The following is a 27,929-nucleotide window of genomic DNA, read 5'->3' as shown; positions in this document are numbered from 1 at the left end:
TTTGAATTTTGGGGGGCTGGGCTGATCCATAAGTCAAATACACTTTGACATGTGGTGGATTAAACCTGCAACCGTTTGATTGTGGTACATCCTGCTGTACCAACTGAGCACTGAGCAATTCAGGGACAAACACTCAAACATTGAGGCACTCATTCCCATGTAGAAGTGTCTGAGTCACTTTTACAAGAGAGTCATTTGGAAGAATTGCAAATCCATCAGAAGGTGACAACTGAGTGGGATGGACACACACACACACACACACACACACACACACACACACACACACACACACACACACACACACACACACACACACACACACCATGTATAAATTTGAAGTATGTTTGAATAAAATATAGGCTTGGGGTTACTGTATTACTGAGTTTCTGAAGTCATGAAGATGAACTCTCACAGTGATCAAAGTTTGCTACAACTGAGTCCAAATTGTCTTTGCTTCAAGTTTTAAGTCCCCTCAAAAATCATCAAAATGAGACATCTGTTTCTGATGGGGCAGCTTCGGTTCAGTGGGTTGAGTGTGTTGTCCGCTGATCTTCAGTCAGTGGTTTGAAACCCAGGTATTTTGTTGTCCTTGAGACAAGATAAGGTTCCGTAATGTCAAACCATGGTCCCAGGATGCCCTCTTTTCCTTGGATGTGTCCCTGCCTCAACATTATAACTGATGAATATGCCATCAAGCTCCTGAGAGATCTTAAAATGGGGCCTCCCATTGCAACATGGAACAACCTAAAACATCCTGGAAAGGACTCTGTTAAGTCCAGAGTTGCACACACATTAGTGTGTGTGCGGTAGTGTGGGTACAAACTACAAAAGCTTTTTTTAAAATCAGTTTTACTCAGCACGTGTTTCTTGTTAAGCTAATGGCTATCTTTTAATGGTGTTCCAGGTTGCTATCCACAGTGTCCCCCAAGCAAACCCTATTTCTATGAAGAAGGCATGAAGTGTGTGGCCTCGGAGGAATGTGGATGTTATGATGACAAAGGAAACCATTTTGAAGTGGGACAAAAAGTTCCAGCGAACACCTGTTACTCCTGGTATGTCTCAACTGGAATTCATCTGAGAAATAGTTAACCTGAGAACAAAAAAAAAAAAAAAAACAATGCAGTAGTGTTCCAAACATGGATTATTTGGGAAATGTATAAAATTGCAACTGCCTGTTATGACAGTTTTTAGTTTGTATATTGAATACTTAATTTAACTAACTCCTTTTTTATTGGACGTCCTGTCATATTTTCACTCCCTATTCTGCTGCACACCAACACAACCAGCCACTGTCCCTCTTGATATTAATCTCAAGTCTTTTAAGTTGATGTTCTGAAAACCTCCAGAAGTCTTCCTTAGGGTCTGAATGTATTACAAACATATTTTCGACAATAAATTATCTTTCTGTATAATCAGACCACAACAGAAGAATAAAGCACGCGATGTTGATGACATAGAAAGAAATGTGTTCATACAGTTGTTTACCAGTAACCATGTAGGGTAAATTACTGACTTCAATAATTCCCTGAGTGAGCATATTCATCATCCTTCTATAGCGCTCCCAAGCCAAAAATGCAGCTGAGGATTTTCTTGTTGGCAACTTGACAGGGATCTTTTACAGTCATTTGTTAGTTTTCTTTACATGGGATAAAGTATATTTGCACATTAATGTATTTTTCCAGAAGGTGAGATAGTCAAACTGAATTGTTGAAATGATCCATAACTTAAAAAAATATATCAGGATTTTATTGATTCCATGTTTAATGATTCAACAATTTCCTTCACGTTCAAGCTCCTGCGGAAACTCAGGGATTGAATGCAACTATGATGTTAACTGTAAGTACATGTGTGGTTGTGTGGTTATTATTTAATGTCAATATGAATATCTTATTGATGTAGGCATGTGTGTGTTTACTTTATGTGGTACTAAAAACACAATGTTCCCTATCTGCAGCATGTATTTGCACTGTTCATGGGAAAAAATTCAAATATGGAGAAACCATCTACAACGTATCTGATGGATTTGGAAACTGCCTGACAGCGAAATGTGGGTTGAATGGTAGTATATCAAGAGCTATGCATACATGCCCAACACTTGGCCCCACAACTACTCCCTTTACATTTACCACAGGTGAGAAGTTTTTTTCAGGAATGAATGATTATAGAAGAGAAGAAACTGTAATTTCTTTTTTTTACTATGAGAGGATGAAATGTTATGTTTGTTTGTCAACAGTTGCAAAGACCTCAACGGAAGTCACAACTTTCACAACGGTAGAATCAACAATAGTAACACAAGAAACAACACAGCTTTCGACTCAAAAAGGAACAACTACTCAGGAATTTACGGCCAAACCAGAAGAAATCACAACTGAAGCACCTGAGGTGACTACAGCGGGCAGAGAAACAACACTTGTGACCTCAAAAACAAGTGTCACAACCACAAGTACTGAAGTCCCGAGCACCACTACACAGGGAACCACATCCAAATATGAAGAAACAACCACTGCAGAAGGCACTACTCTCATAGGCAAAACCACTACAGAAGGAACTACTGGCCCTGTAACCACTTCAACCACCAGTGTTGTTGAAACCACAACTGAAGCACCTGAGGTGACTACAACGGGCAAAGAAACAACACTTGTGACATCAAAACCAAGTGTCACAACCACAAGTACTGAAGTCCTGAGCACCACTACACAGGGAACCACATCCAAATATGAAGAAACAACCACTGCAGAAGGCACTACTCTCATAGGCAAAACCACTACAGAAGGAACTACTGGCCCTGTAACCACTTCATCAACAAGTGTAGTTGAAACCACAACTGAAGCACCTGAGGTGACTACAACGGGCAAAGAAACAACACTTGTGACCTCAAAACCAAGTGTCACAACCACAAGTACTGAGGCCCCGAGCACCACTACAAAGGGAACCACATCCAAATATGAAGAAACAACCACTGCAGAAGGCACTACACTCATCGGCAAAACCACTACAGAAGGAACTACTGGCCCTGTAATCACTTCAACCACCAGTGTTGTTGAAACCACAACTGAAGCACCTGAGGTGACTACAATGGGCAGAGAAACAACACTTGTGACCTCAAAAACAAGTGTCACAACCACAAGTACTGAAGTCCCGAGCACCACTACACAGGGAACCACATCCAAATATGAAGAAACAACCACTACAGAAGGCACTACTCTCATAGGCAAAACCACTACAGCAGGAACTACTGGCCCTGTAACCACTTCAACAACTAGTGTAGTTGAAACCACAACTGAAGCACCTGAGGTGACTACAATGGGCAGAGAAACAACACTTGTGACCTCAAAAACAAGTGTCACAACCACAAGTACTGAAGTCCCGAGCACCACTACACAGGGAACCACATCCAAATATGAAGAAACAACCACTACAGAAGGCACTACTCTCATAGGCAAAACCACTACAGCAGGAACTACTGGCCCTGTAACCACTTCAACAACTAGTGTAGTTGAAACCACAACTGAAGCACCTGAGGTGACTACAATGGGCAGAGAAACAACACTTGTGACCTCAAAAACAAGTGTCACAACCACAAGTACTGAAGTCCCGAGCACCACTACACAGGGAACCACATCCAAATATGAAGAAACAACCACTACAGAAGGCACTACTCTCATAGGCAAAACCACTACAGGAGGAACTACTGGCCCTGTAACCACTTCAACAACTACTGTAGTTGAAACCACAACTGAAGCACCTGAGGTGACTACAACAGGCAGAGAAACAACACTTGTGACCTCAAAACCAAGTGTCACAACCAAAAGTACTGAAGTCCCGAGCACCACTACACAGGGAACCACATCCAAATATGAAGAAACAACCACTGCAGAAGGCACTACTCTCATAGGCAAAACCACTACCGAAGGAACTACTGGCCCTGTAACCACTTCAACCACCACTGTTGTTGAAACCACAACTGAAGCACCTGAGGTGACTACAACGGGCAAAGAAACAACACTTGTGACCTCAAAACCAAGTGTCACAACCAAAAGTACTGAAGCCCCGAGCACCACTACAAAGGGAACCACATCCAAATATGAAGAAACAACCACTGCAGAAGGCACTACTCTCATAGGCAAAACCACTACAGAAGGAACTACTGGCCCTGTAACCACTTCAACCACCAATGTTGTTGAAACCACAACTGAAGCACCTGAGGTGACTACAATGGCCAGAGAAACAACACTTGTGACCTCAAAAACAAGTGTGACAACCACAAGTACTGAAGTCCCGAGCACCACTACACAGGGAACCACATCCAAATATGAAGAAACAACCACTGCAGAAGGCACTACTCTCATAGGCAAAACCACTACAGAAGGAACTACTGGCCCTGTAACCACTTCAACCACCAATGTTGTTGAAACCACAACTGAAGCACCTGAGGTGACTACAATGGCCAGAGAAACAACACTTGTGACCTCAAAAACAAGTGTGACAACCACAAGTACTGAAGTCCCGAGCACCACTACACAGGGAACCACATCCAAATATGAAGAAACAACCACTGCAGAAGGCACTACTCTCATAGGCAAAACCACTACAGAAGGAACTACTGGCCCTGTAACCACTTCAACAACTAGTGTAGTTGAAACCACAACTGAAGCACCTGAGGTGACTACAATGGGCAGAGAAACAACACTTGTGACCTCAAAAACAAGTGTCACAACCACAAGTACTGAAGTCCCGAGCACCACTACACAGGGAACCACATCCAAATATGAAGAAACAACCACTGCAGAAGGCACTACTCTCATAGGCAAAACCACTACAGAAGGAACTACTGGCCCTGTAACCACTTCAACCACCACTGTTGTTGAAACCACAACTGAAGCACCTGAGGTGACTACAACGGGCAAAGAAACAACACTTGTGACCTCAAAACCAAGTGTCACAACCAAAAGTACTGAAGCCCCGAGCACCACTACAAAGGGAACCACATCCAAATATGAAGAAACAACCACTGCAGAAGGCACTACTCTCATAGGCAAAACCACTACAGAAGGAACTACTGGCCCTGTAACCACTTCAACCACCAATGTTGTTGAAACCACAACTGAAGCACCTGAGGTGACTACAATGGCCAGAGAAACAACACTTGTGACCTCAAAAACAAGTGTCACAACCACAAGTACTGAAGTCCCGAGCACCACTACACAGGGAACCACATCCAAATATGAAGAAACAACCACTGCAGAAGGCACTACTCTCATAGGCAAAACCACTACAGAAGGAACTACTGGCCCTGTAACCACTTCAACAACTAGTGTAGTTGAAACCACAACTGAAGCACCTGAGGTGACTACAATGGGCAAAGAAACAACACTTGTGACCTCAAAACCAAGTGTCACAACCACATGTACTGAAGTCCCGAGCACCACTACACAGGGAACCACATCCAAATATGAAGAAACAACCACTGCAGAAGGCACTACTCTCATAGGCAAAACCACTACAGAAGGAACTACTGGCCCTGTAACCACTTCAACAACTAGTGTAGTTGAAACCACAACTGAAGCACCTGAGGTGACTACAACGGGCAAAGAAACAACACTTGTGACCTCAAAACCAAGTGTGACAACCACAAGTACTGAAGTCCCGAGCACCACTACACAGGGAACCACATCCAAATATGAAGAAACAACCACTGCAGAAGGCACTACTCTCATAGGCAAAACCACTACAGAAGGAACTACTGGCCATGTAACCACTTCAACAACAAGTGTAGTTGAAACCACAACTGAAGCACCTGAGGTGACTACAACGGGCAAAGAAACAACACTTGTGACCTCAAAAACAAGTGTGACAACCACAAGTACCGAAGTCCCGAGCACCACTACACAGGGAACCACATCCAAATATGAAGAAACAACCACTGCAGAAGGCACTACTCTCATAGGCAAAACCACTACAGAAGGAACGACTGGCCCTGTAACCACTTCAACAACTCGTGTAGTTGAAAAAACAACTGAAGCACCTGAGGTGACTACAACAGGCAAAGAAACAACACTTGTGACCTCAAAACCAAGTGTTACAACCACAAGTACTGAAGTCCCGAGCACCACTACACAGGGAACAACATCAAAATATGAAGAAACAACCACTGCAGAAGGCACTACTCTCATAGGCAAAACCACTACAGAAGGAACGACTGGCCTTGTAACCACTTCAACAACAAGTGTAGTTGAAACCACAACTGAAGCACCTGAGGTGACTACAATGGGCAAAGAAACAACACTTGTGACCTCAAAACCAAGTGTCACAACCACAAGTACTGAGGCCCCGAGCACCACTACAAAGGGAACCACATCCAAATATGAAGAAACAACCACTGCAGAAGGCACTACTCTCATAGGCAAAACCACTACAGAAGGAACTACTGGCCCTGTAACCACTTCAACCACCAGTGTTGTTGAAACCACAACTGAAGCACCTGAGGTGACTACAATGGGCAGAGAAACAACACTTGTGACCTCAAAAACAAGTGTCACAACCACAAGTACTGAAGTCCCGAGCACCACTACACAGGGAACCACATCCAAATATGAAGAAACAACCACTACAGAAGGCACTACTCTCATAGGCAAAACCACTACAGGAGGAACTACTGGCCCTGTAACCACTTCAACCACCAGTGTTGTTGAAACCACAACTGAAGCACCTGAGGTGACTACAACGGGCAAAGAAACAACACTTGTGACCTCAAAACCAAGTGTCACAACCAAAAGTACTGAAGCCCCGAGCACCACTACACAGGGAACCACATCCAAATATGAAGAAACAACCACTGCAGAAGGCACTACTCTCATAGGCAAAACCACTACAGAAGGAACTACTGGCCCTGTAACCACTTCAACCACCAGTCTTCTTGAAACCACAACTGAAGCACCTGAGGTGACTACAATAGGCAGAGAAACAACACTTGTGACCTCAAAAACAAGTGTGACAACCACAAGTACCGAAGTCCCGAGCACCACTACACAGGGAACCACATCCAAATATGAAGAAACAACCACTGCAGAAGGCACTACTCTCATAGGCAAAACCACTACAGAAGGAACGACTGGCCCTGTAACCACTTCAACAACTCGTGTAGTTGAAAAAACAACTGAAGCACCTGAGGTGACTACAACAGGCAAAGAAACAACACTTGTGACCTCAAAACCAAGTGTTACAACCACAAGTACTGAAGTCCCGAGCACCACTACACAGGGAACAACATCAAAATATGAAGAAACAACCACTGCAGAAGGCACTACTCTCATAGGCAAAACCACTACAGAAGGAACGACTGGCCTTGTAACCACTTCAACAACAAGTGTAGTTGAAACCACAACTGAAGCACCTGAGGTGACTACAATGGGCAAAGAAACAACACTTGTGACCTCAAAACCAAGTGTCACAACCACAAGTACTGAGGCCCCGAGCACCACTACAAAGGGAACCACATCCAAATATGAAGAAACAACCACTGCAGAAGGCACTACTCTCATAGGCAAAACCACTACAGAAGGAACTACTGGCCCTGTAACCACTTCAACCACCAGTGTTGTTGAAACCACAACTGAAGCGCCTGAGGTGACTACAATGGGCAGAGAAACAACACTTGTGACCTCAAAAACAAGTGTCACAACCACAAGTACTGAAGTCCCGAGCACCACTACACAGGGAACCACATCCAAATATGAAGAAACAACCACTACAGAAGGCACTACTCTCATAGGCAAAACCACTACAGGAGGAACTACTGGCCCTGTAACCACTTCAACCACCAGTGTTGTTGAAACCACAACTGAAGCACCTGAGGTGACTACAACGGGCAAAGAAACAACACTTGTGACCTCAAAACCAAGTGTCACAACCAAAAGTACTGAAGCCCCGAGCACCACTACACAGGGAACCACATCCAAATATGAAGAAACAACCACTGCAGAAGGCACTACTCTCATAGGCAAAACCACTACAGAAGGAACTACTGGCCCTGTAACCACTTCAACCACCAGTCTTCTTGAAACCACAACTGAAGCACCTGAGGTGACTACAATAGGCAGAGAAACAACACTTGTGACCTCAAAAACAAGTGTCACAACCACAAGTACTGAATTCCCGAGCACCACTACTCAGGGAACCACATCCAAATATGAAGAAACAACCACTGCAGAAGGCACTACTCTCATAGGCAAAACCACTACAGCAGGAACTACTGGCCCTGTAACCACTTCAACCACCAGTGTTGTTGAAACCACAACTGAAGCACCTGAGGTGACTACAATAGGCAGAGAAACAACACTTGTGACCTCAAAAACAAGTGTGACAACCACAAGTACTGAAGTCCCGAGCACCACTACACAGGGAACCACATCCAAATATGAAGAAACAACCACTGCAGAAGGCACTACTCTCATAGGCAAAACCACTACAGAAGGAACTACTGGCCCTGTGACCACTTCAACAACTAGTGTTGTTGAAACCACAAGTGAAGCACCTGAGGTGACTACAATGGGCAGAGAAACAACACTTGTGACCTCAAAAACAAGTGTCACAACCACAAGTACTGAAGTCCCGAGCACCACTACACAGGGAACCACATCCAAATATGAAGAAACAACCACTGCAGAAGGCACTACTCTCATAGGCAAAACCACTACAGAAGGAACTACTGGCCCTGTAACCACTTCAACCACCAGTGTTGTTGAAACCACAACTGAAGCACCTGAGGTGACTACAATGGGCAGAGAAACAACACTTGTGACCTCAAAAACAAGTGTCACAACCACAAGTACTGAAGTCCCGAGCACCACTACACAGGGAACCACATCCAAATATGAAGAAACAACCACTACAGAAGGCACTACTCTCATAGGCAAAACCACTACAGGAGGAACTACTGGCCCTGTAACCACTTCAACCACCAGTGTTGTTGAAACCACAACTGAAGCACCTGAGGTGACTACAATGGGCAGAGAAACAACACTTGTGACCTCAAAAACAAGTGTCACAACCACAAGTACTGAAGTCCCGAGCACCACTACACAGGGAACCACATCCAAATATGAAGAAACAACCACTACAGAAGGCACTACTCTCATAGGCAAAACCACTACAGAAGGAACTACTGGCCCTGGTGTTGTTGAAACTACAACAGTTGTTGTCACTGGCCCTACACAGTCCCGTGGGACCGCAAAGACTCGACTTTTAGTCGGCACAACTACTGCATCAACTGTTGTAACAACAGGAACAACTCAAGCTGTTACAACTACCATTGGTCCCATTACAAAGACTCTTCCAGGGACCACCACTGTTTACCAATCTGGAACCACTACTACAGGCACCATAGCCACATCAGTATGTTCTTGTTTCAAAAATGGAACTTCTTTTCAGCCTGGTAGGTTAAGTTTCATTTTCTGCCTTTTCTTTTGTTTTGTTATTTTTTGTTGTTGTTGTTTGTTTTGTTTTTTTTTTTGTTTTTTTTTTTGTATGTCCTAATTTGAGCCTTCATGGAGTGTTTTTCCAGAATATGGAGTGTTTTTATAGAATATTCAGTTTTGTATCTTTTGGACATCAATCTCAAAGCTTTTCAGATCATGCCATTTTTAAAACATTCACAAAAAATGAGGAACACAGGAACGAGCTGAGCTGGTGCAGGCATGGTGCATGGGATGGAAACATGTGGGCATACCCACAAGGAGCCGACAAGACAAGCAAGGGAAGCAGGGCTTCAATAGGAGAGACACAGGTGCAGCGCATTAAAACATATTGAGGAAGGTGACCAGCCAGGAGAATATGAGGAGAAGCAGATATAAACAACAGGTGAGGCAGGGCATGCACCACAAAACAGGCCCCGATCGCCCCCATCTGGCACCAGAGGTACAGGGTATGACATCTTTCTTGAATCTTCAGAAATCTGATTTTTGCATTAGTCTCACCATTTGTCAAGAGGGCTGTCTTCCAATTCGAACACAAAGTGTCAATGCTTCCTTGGACCTTTCAAGCTTCATTTGAGAGGCTGAAAACATTGCATAGCAACTATTAGTACTGGTTTGTGAGTGATGGAGTCCAGGACTTTTACAATTCCTCTGGCTTGCCCTCGTTGTTTGATTCTTTGCTTGGTCTAAAAAAATGCCAACGACTGACTAGAAAATATTCTTTTATCAATTGCCAGAGGTAATCTTCAGAGCTGTTTCCCAAATGAATTCAGAAACTTCCATGACAATCAGTTTTAAAACAGCTTTCTTTTGGGCTGGCAATATGGGTTAGATTTGCACTTCGTGATTGGACAATTTTGGTATTTGATATCAGCTCCCAACTGGAAGCTGATATTTTTGCTTTGGATGATTTAAGACACTGTTGTGTGAGCTTTACCATCTTTGGAACATGTTGAATCATGTTGACATGGTTTTTCCAAGCACTAACTCTGTGTATGGCTGATATGGCTGATATAGAGGCATGAGTGCTTGAAAATGGCAGTTGAAAAACACTTTCTGACCATACGTGAAATGGTGGAAACACACTGTATACGAAATCCATTCATCATTTTGGTGAAATGTCAAGACTTTCTATTTGTAAGAGTAAATTTATTCATTTGGTTAAAAATATCTATATTTAATGTAAATATAATGTAATTGAAACACATTAAAATCAGTGGTTTTCAAAGTGTGAGGCGCGCCTCCCCTGGGGGGGCGCCAGAGGGTTTCAGGGGAGGCGTGGCACTGGAGAGAGGAAAAAAAAGAAGGCGTTGGCTTCCGTAGCAGCCGTGCAGTATGTCTTGTGAGACCCCCCCCCACCCCCACCCCCACCCTCACCCCCCACCCCCCACCCCCCACCCCCTCCCGCTCCAAGTGGGCACCACTTTGCCGCTCCCCACCCTGAAATGTTTTTGTGACAAATTATTTCACACATATTGAACATTTATTGCAGAAGTTCATATTCAAATTTGCCAATATTCAGATCTTGTCCACAACCTCACAAATATCTTTTGCACCAAATATGTTGTAATAATAGGATAAAAAAAATCTCTGACTTGTAAATTAGGATTTGTGTGCTTTTAATTAATGGTTTGTGAGTATCTAAGTGTTGCATTGTGTTTGTGGAGAAAAACAAATTCTAAGTACACAATTCAGAGTATGTGACCTCAAATTTACTGATACACATAGAAATATTACAGGTGCTCAAACCTTTTTCACCAATAGCACCTTCATTCTGAACTTGTGATGCTAGAGGCAGGGAGATAATTGCCCAGATTTCATGAAGAAATGGTGAGTACTCCAGTCTGCTTGTGCATATAATGTAAAGCAAACCCTTGTATTGACCAAGACTCACAGGCTTTCAAGCTACATTTTCATTTTTGCATGTGGTGAACATTCAATCAAAGGCTGAAAAAGTAAACTTTGAAATGAAAAAGTATCTAAAAATTTGGTTAAAACTAAGTGAATGACATACAAAAGGTTTTAAAGTTGACTGAATATTTTTTGAGATGGACTAAATGAAGTACTGGTTCAAGAATGGAGTAGCTACAAGTTAAAACAATACAAATGTTTAAAAACTGATTATGACATAGATATGGTTTTTAAAACTTGGCAAAGTTTGTAGACGTGATTTAAAATATAATAAATATTTGTTAAAACTGAACATGAAAATAAGATAACTTGACCTATTGCAGGACTTGACTTGTACAAGAAAAAAATGACTTGAAACTTATTTGAATCTTTCACGTGTGACTTGGTCCCATGTGTTTGCATCAAAATCATTCTTAACATTTACAATCCTTCAGAAAAAGATGCCACTGTTTTTTGACATGTCTCTTTATAACTGAAGAGTCAGTTTGGTACACTAAATTCTTGTTGGTTTTGTGGTTTGCAGGAGATGTGGTGTACAATGTCACCGATGGGTTAGGATGGTGTTTCAGTGCGTATTGCAATGCTTCGTGCCAAATTGAGACGCGCGTCATCTCATGCCCAACTACACCGACTCCTAGCACAACTGCACCTTCTACCGCTGTGCCATTAAGCACCACCACCCCACACTCATGGTCAAGCTCAAGTTATCCAGAAACAACTTCTATATTCACCTCCCCGACAACAGCAACTTCACTGACGACCACTCTGGACTGCAACGATCAGTCTCCCCTGAGAAAGGTGACTGAACAGCAGATGTGTGGGGTTTTTTTGTTTGTTTTTTTTAATCGAGGTTCCAAAAGAAGAGAAGAAAACTCTATGGTGACAGTTATTTAATGTTGATGGAAACGTATTTGGTAAATGCAACTGCAGTGAAATTGATGAAAAAAGTACCCGTATTCTAAAACTTTGCATCTCTGTGATTTTCTGTTAAACTGACTGCATCCACATCTAATTGTTTAGAACGGAGAAACCTGGAAGGATGCATTCTGCAAGAAATACACATGCTCCAACGGAAACGTCACAGTGACAGACGTTCCATGTGCCTCTGCTGAAAAGCCCATCTGTGCCAATGGAAGACAACCTGTCAAGGTGTACGATGATGATGGATGTTGTTTTCAATACAAATGTCCTTGTAAGTTAGTTTTCTTTTCTAAACTGCAGAGGATTTCTGTTAATATGCTACAGTCATACTGAAATTGAGAAAGAAATACTTACTGAAGGTTACCAGTGGTGTGCATGCAACAAAATTCAGAGAGAGAGTGCCAGCTGGTTGCAAACATGACGCAAAAAAAGCTGTATGTAAGTGCATGTAAATCCATATTAGGCAGTTGGATTATTACTGTGGCAAGTCTTAGAGGTGCAAATAGTTAAAATTGTACCCATAACTTCTTGTATTTTTCTTTATCTTACAGGTGTGTGCAACGTCTGGGGTAGATCTAATTACAACACATTTGATGGGAAAACATACAGCTTCCACAAGAAGTGCTCCTACTACCTGGTCAAGGAGATTCAAACAAAATACAACCTGACTATCATCTTGAATAATAACTGTGACCTTTCAGACACCACATTCTGCCCACAGTCCATCAATATTATTTACAAGAACAATAACATTTTGTTCACGCGGGTGAGGACTTCAGGAGCAGAAAGAAATGTGGTAAGTAACAAAAAAAACAAAAAACACTTATTTTTGTCTTACACAGGATGTCAGTTGCTTCCGAGAGCGTTTGCTTAAAGGTGCGATGTATGATTCAGTGCAATGTAACTGACCTTACTGATTGGTGAATCATGCAAATGCTCCCACCTACAGAGTTCTACAGAGTTCAGAGGGCTGTAAACCTACCTGTAGTCACGATTCCCAAGTCTTGAGGTCACTCCTTTAATTCCGGTTACATAGCCGATCGACACCAGAAGTGGATGTTGCAGTCATAAGCACACTACATGCTGATTATTAAACCCGATTTACTTGTTTTACTGCAGGAAGCCACTGCAGGTCAAGTACGCTGCTAACCCACATGTATTAGTCAAATAAAAGAGCACATAGTGGTTAGGCTTGGTGCAAATGGTAGTACAAGAGAACAAGGTAATCCAGAAAGAGCATGAAACCATTGTGATGAAACAAGATTACTCATAAAACAATAACCAACAATTGTGACTTTTGCATCCATTCATCCATCCATCCATCGTTATCCTGTTCAGGCTCACACCGTGCCAGAACATCTGATGGTGCATCTTGTGTTGTTCTCAATTTCTACTCTTCCCCAATTCCCTCTCATACAGGTGAAGCTCAATAACAATGTCATCATCCCGGCCTTTTCGAACTCTGACGTGGTCATCACTGCTACAGATATGGTAGTAACCTTAAAGATCGCCGCCATCGAAACAACAGTGAGCTATGGGTGCTCCTCCTTCAACATCGAAGTCCCCTCTTCTCTCTTTAAAGGAAACACAGAGGGACAGTGTGGTGAGTCAGAACAACAGCGCCTGCTTTTCAGGTCAACACTACCCAGTGACTCCAATCCCTTAACTTTAATAAATATGTAACAGTTAATCCGACCTTGGATGTCATTATGAGGTGACAGTAAAGACAAAAAGGCTTGTCCTCACTTCTTGCATATAAAAATATCCAAAATACCCACTTCTTTTTTCCAGGCACTTGTGACAACTCCCAGACCAACGAGTGCCGCTCTCCGAACGGACAGTTGGTGAAGTGCTCTGAATCTGCATCCCAGTGGGAGGTTCCTGACAGTCAGTGCATCTCCACCACCACCTCTCCACCCATCAGCACCGTCCCGCCCACGGCCTCCACAACACCAAAGGCACCTTGCAAACCTGCCATCTGTGACATCCTCACCAGCAGGTCAGAGAAACCACCCAGCATTTCCTCCACAGTGGTATAAAATTCACTAAAATTCACACATATTTAAGTATTTCTAATATTAAAGCTAAGTTTAAGCTTCTCGAAATGTTGGTTTATCATTGAGCATCAGGCCCAAGAATACAGTCTGTTAAAATATAAAATATGACTTATTAGTAAAAAGAAGCAGAATAAACATATCAGATGTTATTAGATCTCTGTTTTTTAATATATTACATTTAGTTAAACAGGGAACAGGTCAGGTTAAAGGGGACATATTATGCTATTTTTCAGTCACGTCATATAGATCTCAGAAGGCCAAAAACATAGTATTTAACTTTGTTCGCTCCAAATTCATCCTATGTTCGGAGTTTCAGCAGTCTAAAAAGTTGTTAAATCCTGGATTAAAGATTAAAGCCACTCCGAGGCCCTCAGTGCTCCAGCTAAAGTCATTTTGGGTTTAATCTGGGACTTCCTCATATTTTCACATTATAAGATATGTTTATTAATAGATTTTGGGATCTGTAGAAAATAAAAATCATAGCTTTTCTTGTACTACTTTGATCGGGCATGGGAAACTGGTGGCTCATGGTCCACATGGAGAAAATTGCAAAGAAGAAGGTCAAATTTTGTTGGCTTCATCGATCTCGAAAGATCATGGGGGGGGTTTTGTGCCGTGGGTCTTCGGTCAGGGAGCTACAGCTTCGGGCGTGGCTGTGGAGGCCGATATGGGATCTTCAGATCCTGCTGCAGCCACTGCAGTATTTTAAGAGTGACATAATTGTTAATATATGCACTAAAACTGTTAGAACTGTTACACTTTACACACTGTTTTTATCATAACTTTAATTTGATTGTATTTGATATTAACTCTTTGTTCATGTTTCTATCAGAATTGCAGAACTTTACAGCACCTCTACTAAAACTATTTGCCTTTTGACAACTTATTTCATGTATTCTCACTATGAAAGATGTTTTCTTCTTCCCTGTCACTGGGATCTGTGTAACTGACACACTCTTATCTCCTCCATAGTTTATTCAAGCCGTGCCACACGGCCGTGGCTCCGGGAACGTACGTGAAAATGTGCACATCGGACGTTTGTAACGGTGGAAATGACACGTGCTCCAGCCTGGAGGCTTACGCCACCCAGTGCTCCAACGCAGGAGTCTGCATTGACTGGAGGAACAGCACCAACGGGCTGTGTGGTCAGTGAACACAGCTAACAGCCTGCTGTGATCCTACAGCTGTTAGATTCATTACAAAGTGTATATGATTTCATTTTTGCCTTATAGAACACAAATGTCCCAGTGATAAAGTGTACAAGGCCTGTGGACCGTCTGTAGAGCCCACATGCAACAACAGGTGAACGTCTGAACAGTGCCACATGGTTTCATTTATTCATCTTTAGTTTCACGTCCCTGATCTGTTGTTTTAGTCTGAAATCCAAACAGCGGTTTCAGTTGATGTGAAGTTCCTTAACTTTTCTCTTATAAACAACAACGATAATAATAAATGCATTTCTTTCATCAGGTACAATGAGAAATTCAAGGAAAACGACACAGTAAGCAACAGAAACACCAAGGAGGGCTGCTTCTGCTCTGAAGGCACCGTCCTGTTTAACACAGTCCACAACACATGTGTGGCCTCCTGTGGTAAGACTGAATTCAGAAGCTCAATTTTTCTTTATAATAAAAACCTCTAGTATTTCCATTTACAAGCACTTGTGTTTGTATTTTAGACTGTGTTGGGCCTGAAGGAGAACCCAAACAAGTGAGAACTCGGACTGATATCTTTCTATACACTTCCAAAACATGAGCCGTGTGTCCAACGCATTCTCTCTGTTAACCAGCTGGGCGAGACATGGAGAAGCGGCTGCCGCGTGTGCGAATGCAACAGGGACAGCATGAGCGTGGTGTGTCGGCCAGTGGAGTGTATATTGAAACCTTCCCCCGACTGCAGCAAGCCTGGTTATCAGCTGGTCAACAAAACAGAGGATTGCTGCCCCGTACAAACATGTGGTCAGTGAGTCAGAACTCTACACCTGTTGTGGTGAACACTATATTCTGATCTTTGAATTTGAATTTTACTTTCCTTTTTGCGACGCAGAGTATATGTGATGAAAGAGAAGCGCAGATCAGACATATGTGTGTTTCAGCTCGGTGATCACACTGACCTGTATCAGCAGGGTCTTTCAGTTAATCTGCATCCACTTCCACAGACAATACTAATAAAGTGTCATATCTGTTTCCCACAGAATGTAATGTAACTATGTGTCCAACTGCCATCACCTGCCCGCTGGGCTTCGCCCTCACAATCACTCAAACCACCTGCTGTCCAGTCTACACGTGTGGTATGTGACCGATCTGTAGGCCTGTTAAAGCTCCTGACCTGCAGGGTGTCATGCTGAGCTGTGTAATCCGATGGATTGTAGCGTCATCATATTGTAGCAGACATGATCAGAGGTAGAACATCGCAAATCATCCAGATTGTCATTGCTTTCAGACATAGTTTGCATTTATAGAGCGGTTTTATCAGATTTTTAAAGCTGAATGGAGCAGGGAGTCACCTGCACAGTGATTGAACAGTACTGGTGTGCATTTGTAAGAATATGCATCATTACCAACTAGCCAAGCGAAAAGAATGGGTCCCAATATTGAACCCCGTGGAACACCATAACTAACTTTAGAGTTCTAGTAAAGGAAGGAGTTACTGATTAATCCAACTAGAATCTCCTTTTGATTTCTCCAGATCCTAAAGGTGTATGTGTCGGTGACATGACCGAGTTCCAGGTGAGTGCAGTTCAAACTCTTAGTGAACAAAGTCTCTGATACCTGTTACACTCCGTTTCACTTGCATGCTTCCTGGTTTGCACTAATTCATGATGGAAATTAATTAATTAATTAATTAATTAATTAATGGGAAAACTTCCTCAGCATAAAGAATCAATGCGCGAGAGCAATATTGTGCAACATGTGTTTCCGCAGGTTAATGAGAAGATACCAACACCAGACAGACCTGAGGGGTATGGAACAACACCTGGAGCAACACAACCCGGGCAGACAACAGCTGGAGGAGGACCAACACCTGGACAAACAACAGTCGGAGGAGGACAGCCTGGACAAACAACAGTCGGAGGAGGACAACCTGAAGGAACAACAGTCGAAGGAGGACAACCTTCACAAACAACATTCGAAGGAGGACAACCTGAAGGAACAACAGTTGGAGGACCAACACCTGGACAAACAACAGTCGGAGGAGGACAGCCTGGACAAACAACAGTCGGAGGAGGACAACCTGAAGGAACAACAGTCGAAGGAGGACAACCTTCACAAACAACATTCGAAGGAGGACAACCTGAAGGAACAACAGTTGGAGGACCAACACCTGGACAAACAACAGTCGGAGGAGGACAGCCTGGACAAACAACAGTCGGAGGAGGACAACCTGAAGGAACAACAGTCGAAGGAGGACAACCTTCACAAACAACATTCGAAGGAGGACAACCTGAAGGAACAACAGTTGGAGGACCAACACCTGGACAAACAACAGTCGGAGGAGGACAGCCTGGACAAACAACAGTCGGAGGAGGACAGCCTGGACAAACAACAGTCGGAGGAGGACAGCCTGGACGAACAACATACACACCAACAACAGGAGGGAAACTGCCGGCCTGCCACGACTGTTACTGCAGCCCCAAAGTGGATCCTGCCACCAAACTCAACATCATCGTCTGCAAACCAAGAGTGTGCAACAAAGAATGTCCTGCTGTAAGCCAACACACACACAGACACACACACACACACAGACAGACAGACACACACACACACACACACACACACACACACACACACACACACACACACACACACACACACACAATTTAATGAAAGCAGAATTCTGACCCGGTCTCTACAAGGTGTCAGCTGGCTGTTGGGGAAAAGCAGGCTGTCAGCTCATCACAGGACAACCACACACACCCATCAACGCATGCAATCAATTTAGAGACAAAAATTCACCAAGTGTTTCTGTTCTGAATCATGGAGAGAGAAAACACACGACCCTCCCCGACAAATTCCAGTCAGCAATTTTCAAAGCTTGTTGAACATTGATCGAGATAAACTAAAATAAAATAATGTAATATTGTGATTTCAAGAGTTTCACACAACGGACAGCAGATAAATCTCCGCCTGCTGGCGAGCACTCTTCTGGTTTTCTTAATGTTTCTGTGTCCTTGATTCCCAGGGTCATGAATACCAGACTTCACCTGATAAGTGTTGTGGGACTTGTGTTCAGACAAGCTGCGTTTATACTTCACCAAGCAACAAGACAGTGATCATCAAGGTTTGTATGGATTAATTAGTTTTTTTCTCTGGCCTGTTTTATTGGAAGAAGCTTGCTCAAAATCCAACTTCTTCTTTTAAAAAGGTTTGTGTGTTTACTATCAGGAGGGCGGATTTCCCTGAAGATATGACATACTTGAACACACCTGGTTATAACGCCAGCACAGATAAAAGAGCTTAAATGTGGAAAAGTGCGGTACATTGAAAGAATTTGAAATGAAGCATGAAAGACAAGTTGCACTAAAGACCTGTCAAGTTTTGGAATCATGTTTCAAGAAGCTCATTTTTTTCTCATTATATTCTTGAGTTAATGGAATTAACTAATTAATTATTCATTTTTGATTATTATTATTTTATTATTAATTATTTTATTATTGTTTTATTTATTATTAAGACATAAGTGATAAGATCAAACACGTAATATGCTATGACGTGGATGTTTTCATAACATGTGTCTTTATATTCCTCCCATTGTCACACATCACTGCTGCCATTGTCCATTTCCTATTATCTTTTCATACTTACATGGCTTTTGTAGATGAGACAGTTGTGCTTCAGGTCGTCCTCCGTCACTTTGCCTCAATGTGGTTCAGGCTACTTTCCAGGATAATGAAACGAAAAACACCATCAGACCTGAGTGATGTGATTTCCTTGAAATAATGAGACAGGAAATACAGCTAACTCACACCTGAGTATAGGTCAAAACTGACCAAAAATGTGAGGGGAAAATACATAAATAAGTCACATTTATACTTCCATGAACAGACAGAACTACATGGCTGTTAGCATTTAGCTTTATATTTTTCCTTTTTTTCTTCATCTCAGAAACTCTCTGCTTCTCACCTTTTCAAGCTTCTCAGTTACTCTGAATCCTCTCTGTTGCTCGATTTCGGTTTCCTGCTGCTGTTTTGTCAGTATTACTTTTTATTCTGCAGTTTAGCTTTTTCCTTCTGGCCACATTACATAGTGGTCAAATGGAGGGTTTATTTTTTCTGTAGCAGCTTTCTGTTGTCATACAGTGACATCTAGTGGTCCCAGTGGTATTAATCATTATATTTCTATGTGTAAATTGATGCTTGATCTGCTTAAAAATTTAAAAAAGTGAATTATTTTATGGGAAATTAATGTAATTTCCTCCAAAAAACAAACAAAAAAACAGAAACACAACAAAAGTATAATTTTTAAAACTTGGGAGTCTGTTCACATGAACTGAGTCTAGTCATCAAATATATTCAGACCTTCCTGGATTCAGACCTGCATTTCCCTCATGATACCTCCTCGTCTTGTGTTCTCACAGGTGGGCGATGTCTACCAGTACCCCGATGAGCCCTGCGCGTCCTACCAGTGCGAGAAGAAGGACGGACAGTTCGTCACGGTGAAAACGACTCAGACCTGCAGTACTTTCAACCCCCTGGACTGTGAGCCGGTGAGTTGGCTGGGCCCTCGGTGATCGTGACCCTGAGCTCCTCACTTCCTGTCTGACGTGCTGTCTTCCTCCTCCAGGGCACAGAGACCACTGATGCTGCGGGATGCTGCAAAAGCTGTAAGCTCACACACACACACAACTGCAGCGCGGGACACACACCGTCGGTAACAGCTGCCATGTGTTCCAGGTAAGATCCGCAGCGTCTGTGAGAGGATGACGAAGTCGACGGTGATCGAGGTGAAGGACTGTAAGAGCACGGTGCCGGTCAGCATCGCGTCCTGCACCGGACACTGTGGAAGCTCCTCCAAGTCAGTATCTGTTTCATTCATCTTCAATGCAGCCATGAATCAGTTTTATATTTATACACCATCTATCTGCATTAGCTCCTCGAAGCTTTCACTAAATGATTTGTTTCCAAGTCAGTGCAGTCCATAAGAGCTGTGGTGTGTGTGTGTGTGTGCGTGCAGGTACTCAGCAGCAGCCAACACCATCATGCACAAATGTGAGTGTTGCCAGGAGGAGAACACCAGCGAGAAGCAGGTGGAACTGATCTGTGCCGACGGCTCCAAGATCAACTACACGTACACCTTCGTGGAATCGTGCAGCTGCCGCAGGGCCGATTGTGTGGACCGCAAACGCTGATCGCTCTCTTTGATTCAGCTCAACCTTTCTTTTTTCGTTTTAATATCCCAACATGTGTTTCATGTACGTACAAACACATACTGCTGTGATCAATACTTTTCTTGTCTTGTGATTACATAGTCAGTCCTTTAAATAAAGTGTTTCTGCAATTTAAGCACCTGATTCTGAGGTTTTTGTGGGATTGACGGACTTCAAATGGAATATCTTGTTGTTCACACATTTCCACAATACACCAATCAACCAGCACAGACTGGACTCAGATGTTAAACCCAACCAGCAAAATACTGCAAGGTGAGAGAACAGAAAGGAAAAAAGTCAGAGAACATTTACCTATAAATCGTAAACACACTGTCAGCATCACACTTTTAACTTTGTGCTCTTCGAATTTTGTTGATTTTCACCTAAAAATGTCTGAAACGCACGGCGGGTTCCACCCAAACTGAAGTTGTACACGAAGCGCAGTGAGGGAGGCCGAGCACTGGTGAGCGTCAAAGCCACCATCGAGGAGGAAACGTCATACCTCCAGAATACATCCAGAAAATGGCCCCAATGAACATCTGTTAAGTGAAAGCTTCAGACAAGAGAAACCCCGTGAGAAAGAGGAGCCAGTGGTGGGATCATATAAGACAAACCCCGACACGGCATGTATCACCAACCAATTGAAGAAGTGGCTGACGTAGAGAGAACATACCAGTGGCTGGAAAAGGCAGGACTGAAAGAGCACAGAGGCTCTGATCGTGGCTGCACAAGGACAGGCCGGGTGGATCACACTAGACAAGACTCCAGGAGCAGACGGTGACAGGAAGCCCCTGAAACAGCTAAGCTCCTGCAGGACTGTCCAGTTCCCAAACCTATGGTGGAGGACCCGAGCTTGAAGGAGTTGCTAATGTATATAGACATGTAGCACCACATCAAAACTAAACCGTGTTATTATCATTCATTATAAAATCTGGAAGATTCTTCTTGGTTTTTGTTTCCATCATGTTTTAAGACAGTTTGACTGAAGACCGACAGAAACTGAATCCTGATGACTGTTTTCATCCGGAGGGGAGAATTCTGCTTCGGTCTCTGAAAAACAGAGAAAAAAGCTGAAAAACAGTTTCAGCTTCATCACCGTATTTTGTAAAACTGAGCAGGTTATTCTGTGCCGTGTTCTGCTTCTGGAAGCACGAGGTTCTCCACACTGTAACATCTGTGATCTGATAACATCTCAGGAGAACTGATTCTGAGTTTGATGGTTAAACAAATTAGAGGATAACATGAAAATTACAGGTCTGTTACATTTTTTATTGACTATTTTGGGGCATTCCACAAGGCGATGTCCTGGTAACACTGTATTCTAGTTTTACTGTGATTTTTATGAGGAAATGTTGGACAAACACCAAAGAGAGTCTTTTTAAATCACATCCTGGATTAAACTCAACTTTACATTACCTGATCCACAATATGCATAAGTCCACAGTCATACCGAAGAGAAGTCATTACCAAACAGAAGAAACGAGGACTTGGAGCATTTCCAGTTTTGGTCAGTGTATTTCAGCGTGTCATGAAAAGGAATGGACACCCACACTCTTTGTTCTCGCCTTGTGGCTTAAAAGCATCAATAAATAAAACAGTTTAAAACCTGCAAATGGAGCTTCAGCAGAAAGTGCTCTGGCTTAAAGACACCGTGTCGTGAATCAAAAGAACAACTGTGCCGGATGGCGCCCGACGTCTCCAAACACGTGGATGGTGTGGAAGTCACGGCCAGACGGCGTCTCCTCGACGCCAGACCTTTGGCAGGCAGCACGTTAGCAACAAAACCTCAGTGGTGTGAGCAGAATGTTAGAATACTGAACCTGGGGAGAAGACTAACGTAGTCGTGCGCTAAAAAGCTGCTGTTTGAAAGACTGAAGCATGAAATCACTAAAATTCAAGAGGCTGAAGAGAAACCGTGAAGTCTGCGGACGTCTCAGACCTTTGCTCAACTAAAGATTAGCAACGTTAGCAATTTAGCTCGCTTACTCTGAAACAGAACTCTGTGCAAATATTTAGGAAAAACAGTGAAAGGATGCAGTGTTAAGCTGAAGCTTTCATTCATTCATTCATTCCTCATCCCGTCATAAATGTTTACCTACTTTAAAACATCCTTAACGATTCTTTTTGATTCTGGGTGAAATGAACAGTTTTACAGCTACGAAACATTTCACTGCAACGTCCTACAAAACCTACGAAATACACACTCACACACAAAAAAACACCAACAGGAATGGAAAACGGGCGCGCCGCAGCTCCAACAAGTGCAAATCGAACTTTGGGATCGGGGTGCGGGCTGGGTTACCATGACGACAGCAGAATGCGATAACGCCTGGAGGCCGATTCCATGTTTGGTTTGAGTCTTTTTCTGCGACACAAAACATCAACGTGACGATTAAGACCAGAGTGAAGGATCCTGGCGCTCCGGGAGAGGACGCCAGCAGGGGCAGCTAGTAGGGGCCAAGACTGTGTGTGTGTGTGTGCGTGTTTGTGTATGAGGGGGTCTTCAGTCTGAGAGCAGGGGCCATGATTTTCTTCCTGTGTGTGTGAGTGAGTGTGTGTGCGTGTGTGTGTGTTTAGAGCTCCTCTGCCATCTGCAGCAGGGAGTTGATGGCGGCGTCCTTGTTGCCCTGCTGGGCGTCCAGCACGGTGCGGACCACCTCCTTGTCCAGGTTGGGGAACATGTCCTGCAGGGCCTTCAGGTCCTCCTCGCTGCACACGGGCCCCTGGCCCCCCATGGCCGGCATGCCGGCCGGCATCGTCATGGGAACCATGCCCTGGTTGTAGACTGCAGGCACTCCTGAAGGCACAGACACCCGGATCACGCCACTGCACGCCAGCAGAACTGTGTGTGTGTGTGTGTGTGTGTGTGTGGTGTGTGTGTGTTTCTGACCTGCAATGGGCACGTATCCGACTCCTTGCTGATACACAGATGGCATGAGGACGACAGGCTGGGTCATCATCCCTGCAGGTAACGACTGACACACACACACACACACACACACACACACACACACACACACACACACACACACACACACACACACACACACACACACACACACACACACACAGGGACAAGATTTACATTTCAGTGTTACAAATTCCTCCGCATGCTGCTTCACCACACATGCACACACACATGCACACTAATAGAAACATGAGTCAGAATACTGAAAGTTCATCATAGATGTTGAAGACGGTCCTGCCACAGGCTGAGGTGTGTTCAGATGGCGGCTGACTGCAACACATTTTCAACTGATATCAAGAAAAGAGTGAGAGTGTGTGTGTGTGTGTGTGTGTGTGTGTGTGTGTGTGTGTGTGTGTGTGTGTGTGTGTGTATCTCACACTCACAGCAAACGACATGACCAGGTTGATCATGCCCTCCTTGTCGTCGCCCTGCCGGCCGCTGAGGGTGAACCACTCATCCACCACGCTGCCGTCCCTCAGACCTTCAGGGATGGTCACATGAGTCCACGCTATCCGGTCATCCATTGAGAACGCCCTCTGCACACACACACGCACACACACAGACACACGCACGCACGCACGCACGCACGGACGGAGACAACATCGTGCTAACTTTTCATTTCCACGATCATTTTAAGTCTTTCATTACAGGAAAAGGAGCGATTTAAACATTGAGAGCAATCTGAGTCTTTAAGTTAAAGTTTGTTTTATTGTCCTCAGATAAAACAACAAACGAAAGAGTACTTGCTGTTTAAAAAGTAGTTAAACATTTGAAAGAAACAAGATTATCCAGTCTTACAAGACAGAAATGAACTTTTGTGTTATTTTCACATCACAGAAGGAAATGTAAATTATGTTATTTGAATCTGGCATATATCACGAACTTAGATATTTAATCAAACTAAGATTTTTAATCTCACTGGACATTCTAAATACTTTAAACATTAAAATACACTGAGTGAAAACAATTTTGATTTATGTGTTTTTTTGCTAATCTGATCACTGATGAGTGATTTCTGTACGAAAGTAAGACATTTCAGTGCTTCTACATACTTTTTCCCATTACTGAATTGTTTTATTGATTTAGCATCTCTGCAGTAGTATCAAATAAGCAGACGGTTCAGAGAACTCGTCCTGTGCTGGGCTGTGCCTAGTGTGATCAGTGGACTGGGCGGGAACACCACACAGGCCTCCTCACCTCGTCAAAGATCTCCAGGTAGAAGGAGTCCACGCCGGGAGGCACCGTGCACTGGATCACTTTGTTCCAGCGAGGATTCTTGGCTCCGTTGTGAGCAGTCGGCGTCTCGTAGACGGCGTATCCCAGCCTGATCCTGCAGTACGGATCCATCCGGGTCATGCCGTAGTTCTTGGCCAGCTTGGCCTGGAGAGCAGGAAAGAAGCTGCTGCGATCCGTTTTCCTCCAGAGATGATTCATGTGACGCTTGCAGCGCTGCTTTATTTCCTGTTAGCCGAGTGGCATTTACCTGGACCACCGTGATGCTGAGCCGTCCCACCGTGCCGATGGCGCCGCCGTATTGCAGCTGGCGAGCCGCCTGAGCGTCCAGCTGGACCTGCTGCTGCTGCTGGGTGGGAGTGATCCTCAGGAAGTCCTGGGGAAGCTCCCCGATGTACACCTGTCAACACACAGGATGGGATGAAGGAAGAGAACAGGAATATTGGAGATCTGTCACGATGTACTAGTCACTAAATGTTGGACATATTTGGCTTTTGAGTGAAATTTATGGAAAATGTCCAAAGCTCATGCTGCAGTGGTCTTATATATCATGAAATTAGGGCATTCAAGTAGAAGCATCAGTGGTGATTTCCTCATCTCAAACGAATTACTGAAACAAAAGCCAACAACAGTGCAGAGGAAACCACAACTGTAAATGTTTATGTGTCAATAACTTGTCAATAATGTCTCCTGCTGTTCACATGTGGACTAGTTTTCTGCAGAAACATGGTGTCAGACTCTTCTTGAAGGACCCTCAGGTCATTGAGGTTCTGGATTCAGAGTTATGAGACTCAGCGACTCAGCTGATCCCATAGGTTTTTATAGCTTCAGATCTGGAGAAAGTACAGGTGCCACCATCTGAGCTTCTCCAGTCTCCAGCAGCCATTCACTCATGATGATGCCACCTCCATGAGCTGGAGCATGTTGCTCATGAAGAAGAACTGTAGCCTGTGTTCATGCAGAAGCTGACTGACTGGATCAATAATGTTCTTCAGGTAGTTCACACTGTAACACATCCACCACCAGAGGCTCGTCCGGTGACAGCAGTGGCTGATGCAGAGCACACTCTTCGACGTCTTCAACATAATTTCTGCTCATTTCTGACATTCATCATCTGGTTCCACTGTTCACCATGAAGCAGCCATCAGTGTGGGATGTGGGCAAAGGATGCTCATGACTCTGTCTTTCTGTGACTCGTCCACATCATCCCTGCTGAAGGCACTCTGAGACACTCTGAGCTCAGTGGACTCTTTGTCCCATGACATCCCATGTGAATTCTTCAGTGGTGAGGCACTGTCGATCAATTCTTAGGAATGGTCTTGATCTCATGATGTCAAAATGTGAACACATGATGAAGAAGACTGTTTCATACAAATTCTTACTGAGCCAAGACATTTACATTCCATTCATGGATTAAATACTTGATGTGAACTTTGCCTTTAAGCTCCTTGTTAAAGAACAGCAAGCACAGGAATATTGACACTCAAAAGCTTAGAGAAGATTACATTCAGTTCACCTGTAAAGATTATAGTGCACGTTAGGTTCTTCCTGAAATTTCACCCAAAAATCCCAAACTTTTGATCCATAACAGGTGGATGGCCCTTTTGCATGGATGAAGGAGGAATATAAGAGAATGTACAAAACACACACAAAACATGGACGACACACAGCTTACGGTATTTAGGTCAGTGTGGGTGAACATATTGACAGTTTAATGTTATCAGTTAAAATAGCTGACATGATTTCAGGGCCACGTCTTCCACTATTCCAGTGCAAACGAGGATCCGACTGTTAATTCCTCATTGCGTAAGAGTGTCAGCGCTGCTTTGAGCCACGCTGTGCCGTCGTTTAATAACTAACACCAGCTATGTCCGAGCACTGAGCAGCTGTGTTTACATGTCAGATTCTGGTGCCAGATGTTCTTTATCCTCTGTCACAACAAAGCGAACACGCAGCGGGTTACCTGTCCTCTCTGGGTGCTGATAGTAGTCGCCATAGCGTCTCCTCTTCACTTCTGAATCCTTTTTAATCCTTTAGAATCTCACAGTTTAAAAGAAAGTCTCAGCTTAACTCCGCTCGGATCAGGTCTGATTCCGGAAGTGTTTACTTCCGCTCGTACTTCTTCTCTGGCTATTTCCGGTAGGCTGTCCTCGGTCTGTCTGGTTGCTGCCCTCTACTGGTGAAAAAGCATCACTGCTCCACACTGCACAAATTAGATTTAGGAGCCTGTAGAAGTAACCGTTTTCTGCTAAAAATAATTTAAAAAAAAGTCATGATTTTTTTCATTCAGCAACAAATCCAGAATTTTTGTATCAAAATTAGACAAAAAAGGAATAACTGGAAGGTAAAGCAGTGAAAAATTTCATTAAAATGTAGAAATCATCCATCCAGTCATAATCTTCCTTCCCTCTTCCATTTGGACTCATGGTGACAGTATAGAGAGTAAATAACCCCAGACATCTCTGTCCTCTTCATCTTCTCCCAGCTTTTCCAGGGGGAGACAGCAAGTCACTCCCAGATCAAAACAGAGATATAACCTTTCATGGCCTCCTACGAGTGAGGCATGGTTGATAAACTTCTAATGGAGGTATAAAGTGAGTATTCTAACCAGATGAATCAACTCAGCTGGTTCCTCAGGGGGGTCGTAAAGTCCTCTTGATTTTAAGGGGCGTAAGGTTTGAAAAGTCTTAAAAATAGGCAAGTCTGCATTTAAATAACTTGTGTCTCAAATTTAAAGTGTCACATTAAAAACGTATTGTTTGTTGAAAAAAGTAGATTTTAACAGTGTTAAAATACTGTGACAGTATGGTTGTGTTGAATGTGAACATCCTGTCTGCAGCATACATAAAGGGGCGGCTGTGGTTCAGTTGGGAGAGCGGTCGTCTATCAATCGGGAGGTTGATAGACAACCCTGTACTGGGTACAATACAGTTTCAAGGGATCAATGGACAAAATTAAAAACTCCAAGAGTTTCTCATCAGAGAAAAGGACTCATCATTA

General features: G+C 43.4%; 2 protein-coding genes across 4 annotated transcripts in view; one reads left to right on the top strand and one right to left on the bottom strand.

The window, feature by feature from the left end:
• Positions 1 to 20,864, top strand: part of LOC115389032 (mucin-5AC-like) — a 39,057-nt gene extending 18,193 nt beyond the window's left edge. The window contains exons 27-49 of one of the 3 annotated variants that reach the window (XM_030092407.1): positions 905 to 1,052; positions 1,793 to 1,836; positions 1,955 to 2,131; positions 2,234 to 8,911; positions 9,140 to 9,433; positions 11,908 to 12,182; positions 12,405 to 12,576; positions 12,857 to 13,101; positions 13,725 to 13,908; positions 14,097 to 14,304; positions 15,335 to 15,507; positions 15,595 to 15,664; positions 15,833 to 15,954; positions 16,041 to 16,072; positions 16,152 to 16,320; positions 16,557 to 16,652; positions 17,051 to 17,091; positions 17,287 to 18,069; positions 18,545 to 18,643; positions 19,940 to 20,068; positions 20,146 to 20,185; positions 20,256 to 20,376; positions 20,536 to 20,864. In XM_030092407.1, the coding sequence (XP_029948267.1) occupies positions 905 to 1,052; positions 1,793 to 1,836; positions 1,955 to 2,131; positions 2,234 to 8,911; positions 9,140 to 9,433; positions 11,908 to 12,182; positions 12,405 to 12,576; positions 12,857 to 13,101; positions 13,725 to 13,908; positions 14,097 to 14,304; positions 15,335 to 15,507; positions 15,595 to 15,664; positions 15,833 to 15,954; positions 16,041 to 16,072; positions 16,152 to 16,320; positions 16,557 to 16,652; positions 17,051 to 17,091; positions 17,287 to 18,069; positions 18,545 to 18,643; positions 19,940 to 20,068; positions 20,146 to 20,185; positions 20,256 to 20,376; positions 20,536 to 20,710 (10,475 nt within the window). In that variant the 3' untranslated portion in view covers positions 20,711 to 20,864. Of the gene's footprint in view, positions 1 to 904; positions 1,053 to 1,792; positions 1,837 to 1,954; positions 2,132 to 2,233; positions 9,434 to 11,907; positions 12,183 to 12,404; positions 12,577 to 12,856; positions 13,102 to 13,724; positions 13,909 to 14,096; positions 14,305 to 15,334; positions 15,508 to 15,594; positions 15,665 to 15,832; positions 15,955 to 16,040; positions 16,073 to 16,151; positions 16,321 to 16,556; positions 16,653 to 17,050; positions 17,092 to 17,286; positions 18,070 to 18,544; positions 18,644 to 19,939; positions 20,070 to 20,145; positions 20,186 to 20,255; positions 20,377 to 20,535 lie in introns of those variants that run through there. The other 2 variants (XM_030092400.1, XM_030092414.1) reach the window with 2 other exon arrangements.
• Positions 20,865 to 22,226: 1,362 nt separating this feature from the next.
• Positions 22,227 to 27,048, bottom strand: tollip (toll interacting protein). The gene is made up of 6 exons (XM_030096972.1): positions 26,893 to 27,048; positions 25,180 to 25,329; positions 24,894 to 25,076; positions 24,080 to 24,232; positions 23,619 to 23,703; positions 22,227 to 23,525 (listed from the first exon to the last, which is right to left on the bottom strand). Exons 1-6 carry the CDS (start codon positions 26,923 to 26,925, stop codon positions 23,302 to 23,304), a joined length of 828 nt encoding a protein of 275 aa, XP_029952832.1. The 5' UTR covers positions 26,926 to 27,048; the 3' UTR covers positions 22,227 to 23,301.
• Between the last annotated feature and the right edge of the window lie 881 nt (positions 27,049 to 27,929).

This window comes from Salarias fasciatus, chromosome 1 (assembly GCF_902148845.1).
Source record: "Salarias fasciatus chromosome 1, fSalaFa1.1, whole genome shotgun sequence".
Classification (NCBI taxonomy): domain Eukaryota; kingdom Metazoa; phylum Chordata; class Actinopteri; order Blenniiformes; family Blenniidae; genus Salarias; species Salarias fasciatus.
Note: the sequence above shows the minus strand (reverse complement) of the source record. Positions and strands in the feature narration are given on the sequence as shown.

Coding starts and splice junctions, on each gene's coding strand:
- tollip (XM_030096972.1), bottom strand. CDS start 26,925: ATGGCGACTACTATCAGCACCCAGAGAGGACAG. Junction 23,704..24,079: donor ACCTGGTCATGTCGTTTGCT/GTGAGTGTGAGA, acceptor TGTGTGTGTCAG/TCGTTACCTGCAGGGATGAT. Junction 23,526..23,618: donor CGGATACGTGCCCATTGCAG/GTCAGAAACACA, acceptor CTGTGCCTTCAG/GAGTGCCTGCAGTCTACAAC.